General features: G+C 43.2%; 2 protein-coding genes across 2 annotated transcripts in view; both read left to right on the top strand.

Moving 5' to 3' along the window:
• syde1 (synapse defective Rho GTPase homolog 1) overlaps positions 1-3,904 on the top strand; it is a 38,726-nt gene extending 34,822 nt beyond the window's left edge. Inside the window, exon 17 of the mRNA XM_084078048.1 lies at positions 3,156-3,904. Within this exon, the coding sequence (XP_083934174.1) occupies positions 3,156-3,349 (194 nt within the window). The 3' untranslated portion in view covers positions 3,350-3,904. The remainder of the gene's footprint in view (positions 1-3,155) is intronic.
• A 6,583-nt stretch (positions 3,905-10,487) lies between these two features.
• LOC311059643 (protein phosphatase 1 regulatory subunit 3C-B-like) overlaps positions 10,488-15,000 on the top strand; it is a 26,645-nt gene continuing 22,132 nt past the window's right edge. Inside the window, exon 1 of the mRNA XM_084077657.1 lies at positions 10,488-10,696. Within this exon, the coding sequence (XP_083933783.1) occupies positions 10,683-10,696 (14 nt within the window). The 5' untranslated portion in view covers positions 10,488-10,682. The remainder of the gene's footprint in view (positions 10,697-15,000) is intronic.

A 15,000-nucleotide genomic window follows, 5' to 3' on the forward strand; every position in this document is an offset into this window, starting at 1 on the left:
GGATTTTTTTTTTGATTTTTTTTAACCAAGGTTATGGTGGGTACCCCAACTTTAAGGAGCTGTCAAAAATTCTCTTAGGGAAACTGAATTTCAATAAAGTTGTGATGTGTTACTAGACACCTTTGCAAACACATTGGTGAAGATTTTTTTTGGTAAGGAATTTATTCCAAGATTGGAAAATATTCTGCTAATATCCCCTGACTATAAACCCAATATACTTCTAAAAACACAACATCCAAACATTTATGACAGCACTCACTCAACAAATAACTTTAAAAAGAAAAAAAAGGAAAGAGACAGTGTCTTTGTTTGAAACTTCAGTCCTTTTTTAGAAAAAAACTTTAAAACTCAATAAAAAGATTTGTAAAAATAAAATAAAAAATGAGGCCACAATACAACTCTACAAAAGTCTTAGTGTGAAACTTGAGCTTGTTTCGCTGAACGCAGAGTTTGTATCCTGGCTGAGAATGATGACAAGCACACACGGAGCTCCCAGTTGCCCACTGCAGACTGATACCAAAACACTCGCCCCAAAACACAGTCGCCCACTGGATGTGTGTCCGCGTCTCCGCGACGGACGATGAGCCAATGGCTCAAGGCAGCAGCAGTCCACGACGCATCTATTGTTCTGGGTGGAGGGGGTTTCATTCGAAATTTTACGCGGAACACCTACCATTACTTCGCGGAACAAAAGTGTTCCGCGTACCAGGGTTGATAAACACTGTTATAGAGTACAGAAGTCCTGACGTCACTCGTTCATCCCCTGGGTCGTAAAGTCATGTCTCTATGGAGAATAACATTGGGTCATCTTAGAATCATTACATTACATTACATTACATTACATTACATTACATTACAGTCATTTAGCAGACGCCTTTATCCAAAGCGACTTACAATAAGTACATTCAACATAGGTAGGGAACGAAACTACTAATCACCAGAGGTCTTAAGTGCATTTCCTGTAAAAACAAGCAACCAAGAGTATACCTAGCGCTAAGGTAAAAGTGCAATATATCAGCTATCTACTTTCATAAACACATGAGATAAAATAGCCAAATCAAATGAGCACGAGCTAATAGATCCAATACAACAATACAACAATAGTTCCTACAACTAGTTAACAACAAGTAGGCCAGGCAAAGAGGAAGGGTAGTGTTTCCTGAAGAGGTGGGTTTTCAGCCTGCGGCGAAAGATGGGCAGTGACTCTGCTGTCCTGACATCAGTGGGAAGTTCATTCCACCACTGTGGGGCCAGAACAGAAAAAAGTCGTGACCGTGTCGATCGACCAGAAGGACCGTTGAGTGGCGAGGGAGTCAGTCGCCCCGAGGTGGCAGACCGGAGTGGTCGGGCAGGGGTGTGGGCATTGACCAAAACCCGGAGGTAAATCGTCTCATATAAGAATTGTGTTCCAAACATAAACAAACTGTCTCTGTGATATTGTCAGGGAGGCTCTGTATCGTTTATATTATATATAGATATAGATATTGTCAGGGAGGAGGTTCTGTATCGTTTATATTATATAGATATAGATATTGTTGGGAGGAGGTTCTGTATCGTTTATATTATATAGATATAGATATTGTTGGGAGGAGGTTCTGTATCGTTTATGATAGTCAGTCACTCATATTTGATACAGTCTGTTTCTGGCTCCCGGTGGAAGTAACATTATGGTTTTCTCATCGTCAGTTGATGCTTCATATCCATAAGAGTCAAACCACCGCCGGGTCATTAGTTTATTTTTGGAACACAGTTCTTATTTGACCCGATATTAAACACGTCTATGGGGATTCAGAACGGGGGGGGGGGGGGGGGGTGGAAAACCGCCAACCAGGTAGGATGTGTAAATGACGTCAGACCTCGGTGCTCTATAAGATAAGATGTGAGAGTCTCCAAAGGCAGCACAGCAGCGTAGATACAGCAGAGTAAAGACATCACGCTCAAATAACACAAAATGTATTTTAAACACATTGACTGCCAAGAGTTTTTCTAGAGCAGCCTGTAGCCTCTGCCAGGGTTTTTAACGATGATTGCTAATCACTGAGGTGATTCAGGTGTGGTTTCACAAAAGTCATTGTACACTCTCAGAGTTACAATACAGACCCATAAGGGTCCATTTTGGTTCCTAACTATCCATCATTTAGCTGGGGCCCCCCTGGGACTCCCTCAAGGACCCCTGGGGGTCCCCGGACCCCACTTTGAGAACCAAAGTTTTCAGATTGGGGGCCCCCCGCGTTGAAGACCCCTGGAGTAAAGTAAATACTCTAAAGCAGTGGTTTTCGACCAGTGGTCCGGGGACCACCAGACAGTGGTCCTTGAGGGAGTACCAGGGGGTCCCCAGCAAAATGAGTTAACATAACATAACGCTTAGCTTTGGCTATTCAAAAATAGCAGATCTACAAGCTCATAGAGCGGCACCCAGTGCCGCGCTATGAGCTTGTAGATCTGCTATTTTTGAAAATCCTTGAAAAAGTGTGCATATCTTTGAATATTTTTATTTTTTTTAAAGCGAAAATTAACTGATATATTTGCATCTGGGGGGTCCCCTGGCACAAAACATTTTCAGATGGGGGTCCGCGGCCAAATGTACATCAATTTAGGGGTCCTTGGCGTGAAAAAGGTTGAAAACCACTGATCTATCAACCCGATCGCCAGAGGAAACGTTCTCATTGAACGTTTTTCAACGTTTCTCAAATTCCGTGCATAGACTACTGGAAAACCACAAATTCCGTGCATAGACTACTGGAAAACCACAAAATCCGTGCATAGCCGCCTCGCATCTCCCCCATTGTGACTAAACCATTTCGGAGGCGCGCAGTCTCAAGGGAATTGTCGCCGTGTGAAGGACCACGAGCGAGCTAAGAGCTGAACATTGCGACATTCCCTTGAGCCTACTCAGCGCCGTTTGAGTTACGTACCGATAGGCACAGAATGGTACATGTTGTTGTGGGGACTGCTCTACTTCCTGGTTTTTCTCCGGGTTGCGACTGGTTACGCCCACCGTGGGACTCCCCGTACATACAGTATGCACGGAATTTGGGGGTTTCTAGGCGACTATGCACAGAATGACGTGCACAAATCCGTGCAATGTATACTGATTCTCTGGCGATCAGGCTGGATCTATAGTAACGCTGCTCTGTGGTTTGTTGTGACGGCAGGCAGCGATGAAGAGGAGGAGGAGGAGGAGGAGGAGAAGAAGGAGGAGGAGGGCTGGACGTCGTCCTACGTGGATCATGACGACTTCCTGGACTTTGACGCTCCGTTCAGCTGCAGGCTGAGTCTGAAGGACTTTGACACGCTCATCCACGACCTGGACCGCGAGCTGGCCAAACACATCAACATCTGCCTGTAGGGGGCGACGGCGAGCTGGCCAAACACATCAACATCTGCCTGTAGGGGGCGACAGCGAGCTGGCCAAACACATCAACATCTGCCTGTAGGGGGCGACAGCGAGCTGGCCAAACACATCAACATCTGCCTGTAGGGGGCGACGGCGAGCTGGCCAAACACATCAACATCTGCCTGTAGGGGGCGCCCGCGAGCTGGCCAAACACATCAACATCTGCCTGTAGGGGGCGACCTTTTATTTCTACGCTTGTTTGTTTGTTTGTTTGTTTGTTTGTTTGTTTTTTTGACGGACAACGACGCAGTCGCACCGTCGTCAATATCGCCCGTTTCCCCCCAGGCTGTGTGTGTGGCGCATCACTTCCTGTCGATTTGATCCAATGAAATCCAATGATCCAACCGGTCAGATGACCCAATGATATCCAATGAAATCGACAGGAAGTGGAAAAACACACAGCCTGGGAAACAGCAGCATCACCTCACACTAAGTTCAAACTTAGCCTAGTTATAGATTAAAGGGATTGTAGGCAAGTTCAGAGATAAAAAAAAGAAAAAAAACTGTTGTCAAACACCACAACACCACAAAATAGCAGATCTACAAGCTCATATCGCGGCACCGAGTGCCGCGATATGAGCTTGTAGATCTGCTATTTTTTAATAGCCAAAGAAATCTAAAAATGACAGATACTTTCCCGGCTAAATGTCTTTTTAAAGCCATAACGAGTGTGAGGCGGTGCTACTGGCTCCAGGTGAATACAGTGAGCTTAGGGACGAGTCATAAGCCTGGACAGGCGGTGACGCAGAGTGAGTGAAGTCTACATCAACCAATCCGCTCTCAGTAAATAATCACGACTTTATTAACGCAAGCGCACGTTTCTTAAAGGAACACTCCACTGTTTTTATATATATATATATATATATATATATATATATATATATACAGTATATATATGGAGCTAATGTCTTTTTATCAATGGCAGTATTATTAATCAACACATGGAAATCGATGGAGTCGATGCTCTGTTGCCATGGCAGCCAATAGGCTCTGTGTATAACTCTCTTTTCCTGCCGTTCCCCACAGCTTTTTGAAAAAAACCTGTTACTATGTCACTATGTCACTATGTCACTATGTCACTATGTCAGTGGTTCTCAATGTTTTCATGTCAAGGAACCCAAAACGATATGTATTTGCCCACGGACCCCCATCTCAAAAATATTTTGTTCCAGGGACCCCCAGAAGCAAAGGTTTGAGTTACAAAGGTTCGCAGGTTCGTTTACAAAAATAGCATATAGCTTGTAGATTTTTAATAGCCAAAGTGTAAAATAATGCTTTTTAGCTCAAATCTGACAAAAAAATGACACAGACACTTCTCCTGGTGGTAAAGGTTAGGTTACCTGGTATGATCCTAACAGAAACACTATGTTATAATAATATCAGTGCTTCTCAAACGTCTTCATGGCAAGGACCCCCACAATTATATATATTTGGCCACCGACCCCCATCTCAAAAATATGTTTGTCCCAGAGACCCCCTGTAAGCAAAGATATGAGATAAAAAGGTTTGGTTTAAAAAATAATATATATATAATATATATATATATATATAATATATATATATATATATATATATATATATATATATCTCTATCTATCTATCTATCTATCTATCTATCTATCTATCTATCTATCTATCTATCTATCTATCTATCTATCTATCTATCTATCTATCTATCTATCTATCTATCTATCTATCTATCTATATATATTATTCAAATATTTGCACAAATGTTCAGGATTTTCAAAAAGCCAAATGATAAAATATGGTTCAAATGATTGTGACGCTATAATGTAATATGAACTACTTTAGCTGGGGACCCCCTGGTCCATTTGGTTCTATTTGTACACTCTCAGAGTTACAGACCCCTTAAGGGCAGGGACACACTGTAGGACTGTTAAAGTGGTCAGGGAGTCATCTGATTGTTAAGCATTTCACACTGCAGGAGTCTATGTCTGTAAATCAGCTCATATATCCTTGTGGTTTTCACACTATAGATTGATCCCTGACCAGGGCTGACACACTGTAGGATAGTTCACTAGGATGCTGTCCAGAGTCAGAGCCAATACATACATTTGTTTTTATTCTAATTCATTTTAACAGACGTCTCACGTGATATAAATATGCGCATCTCTCTCTCTCTCTCTCTCTCTCTCTCTCTCTCTCTCTCTCTCTCTCTCTCTCTCTCTCTCTCTCTCTCTCTCTCTCTCTCTCTCTCTCTCTCTCTCTCTCTCTCTCTCTCTCTCGACAAGTGCACGGAAGCAGTGTTGCCATGTTTGCTTATTATAGGTGACTTTGGGCTTGTTTTTTCTGTAAAGTTGCTTGAAAGTGTAGTTGCTTATTTAGCCTTGTTTCCTAATGTTGTTTGAACCAGTTGTTCTCAAACATTTTCATGAACAAGGACCCCCAAATTAATATTTGTCTGCAGACCCCCCCCCCCCCCCCCCCCCTTTTTTTCAAGATTTGTCTTTGAAAATAGCTGCGATGCGTTGTGAGCTTGTAGATCGGCTATTCTAAAATATGCAATATATTTGTATATAGGGTTTAAAGTGTTCATGTGTCCTGCCCTATAGTCTCTTTTGTCGGGCACAACACCGCTCTGCGTGCATCTGCTCTCAGAGTGGTCTCAGCTCCTTTCATACTGTAGGACAGTGGTTTTCAACCTTTTTTGCGTCAAGGACCCCCCAATTGACTCACATTAGCCCAGGGACCCCCATTTGAAAAGTTATGCCAGGGACCCCCAATAAGAGAAGATTTTCCCGGCTCTAGCAGTGATTCTCAACCATTTCAATTTCAAGGACCCCCAGTTTAACATGCATTAGACTACAGACCCCCATTTAATGGCATTTCTATCTCTGGGACCCCAATTTGTTATTATAAAATCAATGTTAATTTAACTCTGAGAGTGTACAAATGGAACCAAATGGACCCGTTACCAAATGGACCCTAACGGGTCCATTTGGTTCCATTTGTACACTCTCAGAGTTACAGACCCATAAGGGTCCATTTGGTTCCTATCTATCATTTAGCTTGGGACCCCTTGGAACTCCCTCAAGGACCACTGGTGGTCCCCGGACCACTGGTTGAAAACCACTGCTGTAGGATATCGTCTGAATTCCAGTCTGGGACAGAGCTGAATATCTAACCAGATAGACATTTAGAAACGGTCGGGAAGCCATCGCAGAGCGCGGTCCTCTCACAGAGGTCCTCTCACAGAGCCTTTCACACACAGCCAGCATTATCTCACCGATCACAGCCCGATCTGCGTCGCATCGGGAGGTTTTGTCGGCGAGCGCCAAAAAAAGGTCCCGACAGCTTCATCGGACCAAATATCCTGCAGTGTGTACCTGCCTTAAGGATACATTTTTTTACCCCTGCTGGGATCCACACACATGATGTGTTTGTCATGCTATCTTTGCAGTATTTCATGTTATTCTTACGCAGTGGTGGAACAAGTACTCAAATGTTTTACTTAAGTTAAAGTATCAATACTGCAATTTAGAAGTACTCTGTTACAAGTGAAAGTCCGGAATTCAAAATTGACTTGAATAAAAGTACAAAAGTATTGGTATCAAAATGTACTTAAAGTACCAAAAGTAAAAGTACTAAAATATTTGAAAATAGCCGATCTACAAGCTCACAACGCGTCGCAGCGCGACGCGTTGTGAGCTTGTAGATCTGCTGTTTTCAAATAGCCTAGGTATAAAATAGGGCTAAAGTGGTTAATCATAATCTCATAATTTACATCTGAAAAGTAACTAGTAACTAAAGTTTTCAAATAATTGTAGTGGAGTTTACAATATTTGGCTCTGAGATGTAGTGGAGTAGAAGTAAAAGTATTGGAAATTGGAAATAGTCAAGTAAAGTACAAATGCCTCAAAATTGTACTGAAGTACAGTACTTAAGTAAATGTACTTAGTTACTTTCCACCACTGTTCTTACAGTATTTCTTGTTGTTCTTACAGTATTTTCATGGTACAATGTGTATTTTAATTGTTTTAACTGTGATGGATATGAAGCCAGAAGGAATATAATGCCATAGTGTTGTTACAGAACTCAGTGATGTTACAAAATGTTTTTTTAAGGTTTCATAACGTTACGCCTTACAGAATGCTTTGTTTTGTTTGAAACGTTGTGTTAGTTTTTAGTTGTTGTTTGTGTTTATTTTGTAATTGAACAGTATTACTTGTTATTGCACAAACTCAATAAGCACTTATTGTTTTGACTTTTTAATGATGTTGATATAAATGTTTTTTTATGCATCTTAATGTAACCAAAGTGAAGAGAACAGCCTGGCTGTCAGTGTTATTGTCGACAATTTAATAAAGCACAATATTATTATTATTATTATCATTATTATTATTATCATTATTATTATTACCCTTATCATTATTATCATTATTATTATTATTATTATTATTATTATCATTAGTGAGGGAGAGGTTAACAGGTGATTTTACTGTTGTTCTGATAGATGCCACCAGATGGCGCACTCTCACCACTCTAAACCACTTGTGTTACAGAGCCTGGTAGGAAAACACACACACATGTGTGTGTGTGTGTGTGTGTGTGTGTGTGTGTGTGTGTGTGTGTGTGTGTGTGTGTGTGTGTGTGTGTGTGTGTGTGTGTGTGTGTGTGTGTGTGTGTGTGTGTGTGTGTGTGTGTGTGTGTGTGTGTGTGCGCGCGCATTACATCTCTCTCTCTCTCTCTCTCTCTCTCTCTCTCTCTCTCTCTCTGTCAGATATGCAGATTTCATTATTACTCTTACAGTAAAACAACATCAACAACAGTTCATATAAATGAATGAGTGATGTATGTTCTACATGACTCAGATCTACACACAGAACAGTGTATAAATGAATGAGTGATGTATGTTCTACATGACTCAGATCTACACACAGAACAGTGTATAAATGAATGAGTGATGTATGTTCTACATGACTCAGATCTACACACAGAACAGTGTATAAATGAATGAGTGATGTATGTTCTACATGACTCAGATCTACACACAGAACAGTGTATAAATGAATGAGTGATGTATGTTCTACATGACTCAGATCTACACACAGAACAGTGTATAAATGAATGAGTGATGTGTGTTCTACATGACTCAGATCTACACACAGAACAGTGTACGTACTGTACAGACAATCATGAGCATAAGATAGAAAACAAAAGCAATAAAACAAAGGTAAAAAAATGTAATAAAAAAAGTGGTAAAGCTTCAGAAGTATAGGGAATATAGTTATCAGGGCGGGGCAGGGGGGGGGGGGGGATTTGACGCGTTGTGAGCTTGTAGATCTGCTATTTTCAAATAGCCATAGGTATAAAATAGGTCTAAAGTGGTTAATGTATGTCTCATAATGTAATAATGTATATCTGAAAAGTAACTAGTAAGTAAAGTGTTCAAATAATTGTAGTAGAGTAAAAGTACAATATTTGCCTCTGAGATGTAGTGGAGTAGAAGTAAAAGTGCTGCAAATTGGAAATACTCAAGTAAAGTACAAATACCTCAAAATTGAACTTAAGTACAGTACTTAAGTAAACGTATTTAGTTACTTTCCACCACTGCATCCCCAATCCTCCCACATCCGACCAGTGAGACAGCCAGGCCAAAGATCTGCGGGGTCCCCCGTATGTGTGTGTGTGTGTGTGTGTGTGTGTGTGTGTGTGTGTGTGTGTGTGTGTGTGTGTGTGTGTGTGTGTGTGTGTGTGTGTGTGTGTGTGTGTGTGTGTGTGCAAATGAGGGTGGGATGACTCTTGTTACTTCATCAAAGCAACCTAAATAAATATCTTCAACCGGTCTGAATCAATGACTCTGTTCCATGAAGGTACAGAGAGGGAGACCATACCCCCTAAAACAGTGGTTCTCAAACTTTTTCATATCAAGGACCCCCAAATTGACTCTTAATAGCCCGCGGACCCCCATTTCAAAAGATAAGCCAGGGACCCCCCATAAGAGAAGATTTTCACGGCTCTCTAGCAGTGATTCTCAACCATTTTAATTTCAAGGACCCCCAGTTTGACATGCATTAGGGCTACGGACCCCCATTTAATGGCATTTCTATCTCTGGGACCCCAATTCATATTGTAAAATCAATGTTAATGTAACTCTGAGAGTGTACAAATGGAACCAAATGGACACCGGGTCCATTTGGTTCCATTTGTACACTCTCAGAGTTACAGACCCATAACGGTCCATTTGGTGCCTATCCATCATTTAGCTGGGGACCCCCTGGAACCCCCGCAAGTACCCCTGGGGGTCCCCGGACCCCACTTTGAGATCCATTGCCCTAAAACACCTCTGTCTTATCCTGCATTTCATATGTAAGCCTGTCCAGAGGTAACAGAGACATTATTTGGGTCATCATCCACATTATGTTATAAGGATAATTCCTTTTAACAGGTCGTTCATGAAAGTCCTTGCTGTCTTGTTTCCAATGAGAACCTGTGAGCAATTAGGGGTTAAGAGTCTTGCTCAGGGACACATTTCATTTCATCGACACATATGCTGACCTGGCCTGGAATCGAACCTGGAGCAACCAGGGCCTCTGGCTACTTAGGGCGGGCTCACTACCCACTCAGCTATGGCCGCACCCATTTGGGTTATCATTGGTGTTCTATAAGATTAGAATACATTTTCTTTACCAAAAATCTAAACAAATCAAACCATTTCCTATGTGGAGAGCTCAAACGCGTTTAGCCTTTTAATGGATGAAATGTAGTACCATCATTTTACAATGGTAGTAAAACAAGCTGATAAAAGTATCAAACTCACACAATTCACCAAAACACAAGAAATTACTACTCTACTCTGTTCAAACGTTTCAGGGAGAGGACCCCCCCCCCCCCCCCAACCCCCCCAACCCCCCCAAACTCCCCAAACCCCCCACCCCAAAAATCTCCTGGATTCTGACAGACAGTCCAATGTTGGCAGTCCTGCTTAACGTGTGCCTTTATACTTTTATTCTGAAGTGACCACCGGAAGTTTGATTCGTGTATACCGGTGTTGTGTTGACGCCCCCTGGCGGACAGACACACAGACAGACAGACAGACAGACAGACGGGTTAGAGGAGGCGTGGTGTTGTCGCGGACCACAGACAGACAGAGGACCACAGACAGAGGCTGTTAAACATTAAAACGTTATAATTAAAGTTTAAAGACGTTTTTAATCCGTTTTTAATGTTAAACGACGAACCGCGGTGATTAGTGACGTCACTGGGAAGGAAGAAAAAGGAATTAAAAGGCTGCGTTTGTGACGTCGTTGTTTGAAACTCTTCAATGAACTGCACCAGGTAAAGATACAAGTACTTTTACTCTATGAGTACTTTAACTCAATGAACTGCACCAGGTAAAGACATAAGTACACTGCTTTTACTCAATGAACTGCACCAGGTAAAGATATAAGTACTTTTACTCTTTAAGTACTTTTACTCAATGAACTCCACCAGTTAAAGACATGATACAACTAAGTACTTTTACTCTATCAGTACTTTCACTCAAGTATACACCGTACTTAAAGTTCTTTTTAAGGTACTTTTACTTAAGTTGACTACTAGTAATGTATAGTTCTGCTTCACTGCGTCAAGACGCACATATTGTACTTCAAAATGTTGAATATTAGGACTTATCATTGTAACTGAGTATTTGTACATGTGTTGATACTTTACAGTTACTTACAGTCAAACACTGTGTGTGTGTGTGTGTGTGTGTGTGTGTGTGTGTGTGTGTGTGTGTGTGTGTGTGTGTGTGTGTGTGTGTGTGTGTGTGTGTCTGCGCGTGTGTGTGTTATAATGGCTACATTGTATTACATAACGTTACACAATGTTCCAACCGGTAGCAGGAAGACTGGACACTTAGAGACAGACTGGACACTTAGAGACAGACTGGACACTTAGAGACAGACTGGACACACTTAGAGACAGACTGGACACTTAGAGACAGACTGGACACTTAGAGACAGACTGGACACTTAGAGACAGACTGGACACTTAGAGACAGACTGGACACTTAGAGACAGACTGGACACTTAGAGACAGACTGGACACTTAGAGACAGACTGGACACTTAGAGACAGACTGGACACTTAGAGACAGACTGGACACTTAGAGACAGACTGGACACTTAGAGACAGACTGGACACTTAGAGACAGACTGGACACTTAGAGACAGACTGGACACTTAGAGACAGACTGGACACTTAGAGACAGACTGGACACTTAGAGACAGACTGGGCACTTAGAGACAGACTGGACACACTTAGAGACAGACTGGACACTTAGAGACAGACTGGACACTTAGAGACAGACTGGGCACTTAGAGACAGACTGGGCACTTAGAGACAGACTGGACACATAGAGACAGACTGGACACTTAGAGACAGACTGGACACTTAGAGACAGACTGGACACTTAGAGACAGACTGGACACATAGAGACAGACTGGACACACTTAGAGACAGACTGGACACTTAGAGACAGACTGGACACTTAGAGACAGACTGGACACACTTAGAGACAGACTGGACACATAGAGACAGACTGGACACTTAGAGACAGACTGGACACTTAGAGACAGACTGGACACTTAGAGACAGACTGGACACTTAGAGACAGACTGGACACATAGAGACAGACTGGACACACTTAGAGACAGACTGGACACTTAGAGACAGACTGGGCACTTAGAGACAGACTGGGCACTTAGAGACAGACTGGACACATAGAGACAGACTGGACACTTAGAGACAGACTGGACACTTAGAGACAGACTGGACACTTAGAGACAGACTGGACACTTAGAGACAGACTGGACACTTAGAGACAGACTGGACACTTAGAGACAGACTGGACACTTAGAGACAGACTGGACACTTAGAGACAGACTGGACACACTTAGAGACAGACTGGACACTTAGAGACAGACTGGACACTTAGAGACAGACTGGACACTTAGAGACAGACTGGACACTTAGAGACAGACTGGACACTTAGAGACAGACTGGACACACTTAGAGACAGACTGGACACTTAGAGACAGACTGGGCACTTAGAGACAGACTGGACACTTAGAGACAGACTGGACACTTAGAGACAGACTGGACACTTAGAGACAGACTGGACACTTAGAGACAGACTGGACACTTAGAGACAGACTGGGCACTTAGAGACAGACTGGGCACTTAGAGACAGACTGGGCACTTAGAGACAGACTGGACACTTAGAGACAGACTGGACACTTAGAGACAGACTGGACACTTAGAGACAGACTGGACACTTAGAGACAGACTGGACACTTAGAGACAGACTGGACACTTAGAGACAGACTGGACACTTAGAGACAGACTGGACACACTTAGAGACAGACTGGACACTTAGAGACAGACTGGACACTTAGAGACAGACTGGACACTTAGAGACAGACTGGACACTTAGAGACAGACTGGACACACTTAGAGACAGACTGGACACTTAGAGACAGACTGGACACTTAGAGACAGACTGGACACTTAGAGACAGACTGGACACTTAGAGACAGACTGGGCACTTAGAGACAGACTGGGCACTTAGAGACAGACTGGACACTTAGAGACAGACTGGACACTTAGAGACAGACTGGACACTTAGAGACAGACTGGACACTTAGAGACAGACTGGACACTTAGAGACAGACTGGACACACTTAGAGACAGACTGGACACTTAGAGACAGACTGGACACTTAGAGACAGACTGGACACTTAGAGACAGACTGGACACTTAGAGACAGACTGGACACACTTAGAGACAGACTGGACACACTTAGAGACAGACTGGACACTTAGAGACAGACTGGACACTTAGAGACAGACTGGACACTTAGAGACAGACTGGGCACTTAGAGACAGACTGGACACTTAGAGACAGACTGGACACTTAGAGACAGACTGGACACTTAGAGACAGACTGGACACTTAGAGACAGACTGGACACTTAGAGACAGACTGGACACTTAGAGACAGACTGGGCACTTAGAGACAGACTGGGCACTTAGAGACAGACTGGACACTTAGAGACAGACTGGACACTTAGAGACAGACTGGACACTTAGAGACAGACTGGACACACTTAGAGACAGACTGGACACTTAGAGACAGACTGGACACACTTAGAGACAGACTGGACACTTAGAGACAGACTGGACACTTAGAGACAGACTGGACACTTAGAGACAGACTGGACACTTAGAGACAGACTGGGCACTTAGAGACAGACTGGACACTTAGAGACAGACTGGACACTTAGAGACAGACTGGACATTTAGAGACAGACTGGACACTTAGAGACAGACTGGACACTTAGAGACAGACTGGACACTTAGAGACAGACTGGACACTTAGAGACAGACTGGACACTTAGAGACAGACTGGACACTTAGAGACAGACTGGACACTTAGAGACAGACTGGACACACTTAGAGACAGACTGGACACTTAGAGACAGACTGGACACTTAGAGACAGACTGGACACTTAGAGACAGACTGGGCACTTAGAGACAGACTGGACACTTAGAGACAGACTGGACACTTAGAGACAGACTGGGCACTTAGAGACAGACTGGACACTTAGAGACAGACTGGACACACTTAGAGACAGACTGGACACTTAGAGACAGACTGGGCACTTAGAGACAGACTGGACACTTAGAGACAGACTGGGCACTTAGAGACAGACTGGACACTTAGAGACAGACTGGACACTTAGAGACAGACTGGACACTTAGAGACAGACTGGGCACTTAGAGACAGACTGGACACTTAGAGACAGACTGGGCACTTAGAGACAGACTGGACACTTAGAGACAGACTGGACACTTAGAGACAGACTGGACACTTAGAGACAGACTGGACACACTTAGAGACAGACTGGACACTTAGAGACAGACTGGACACTTAGAGACAGACTGGACACTTAGAGACAGACTGGACACTTAGAGACAGACTGGACACTTAGAGACAGACTGGACACTTAGAGACAGACTGGACACTTAGAGACAGACTGGACACTTAGAGACAGACTGGGCACTTAGAGACAGACTGGACACACTTAGAGACAGACTGGACACACTTAGAGACAGACTGGACACACTTAGAGACAGACTGGACACATAGAGACAGACTGGACACTTAGAGACAGACTGGACACACTTAGAGACAGACTGGACACTTAGAGACAGACTGGACACTTAGAGACAGACTGGACACACTTAGAGACAGACTGGACACTTAGAGACAGACTGGACACACTTAGAGACAGACTGGACACTTAGAGACAGACTGGACACTTAGAGACAGACTGGACACTTAGAGACAGACTGGACACTTAGAGACTGGACACTTAGAGACAGACTGGACACTTAGAGACAGACTGGACACTTAGAGACAGACTGGACACTTAGAGACAGACTGGACACTTAGAGACAGACTGGACACTTAGAGACAGACTGGACACTTAGAGACACTTAGAGACAGACTGGACACACTTAGAGACAGACTGGACACTTAGAGACAGACTGGACACTTAGAGACAGACTGGACACTTAGAGACAGACTGGACACACT

This window comes from Gymnoscopelus microlampas (genome assembly GCF_963454915.1).
Source record: "Gymnoscopelus microlampas genome assembly, chromosome: 14".
Lineage (NCBI taxonomy): Eukaryota > Metazoa > Chordata > Actinopteri > Myctophiformes > Myctophidae > Gymnoscopelus > Gymnoscopelus microlampas.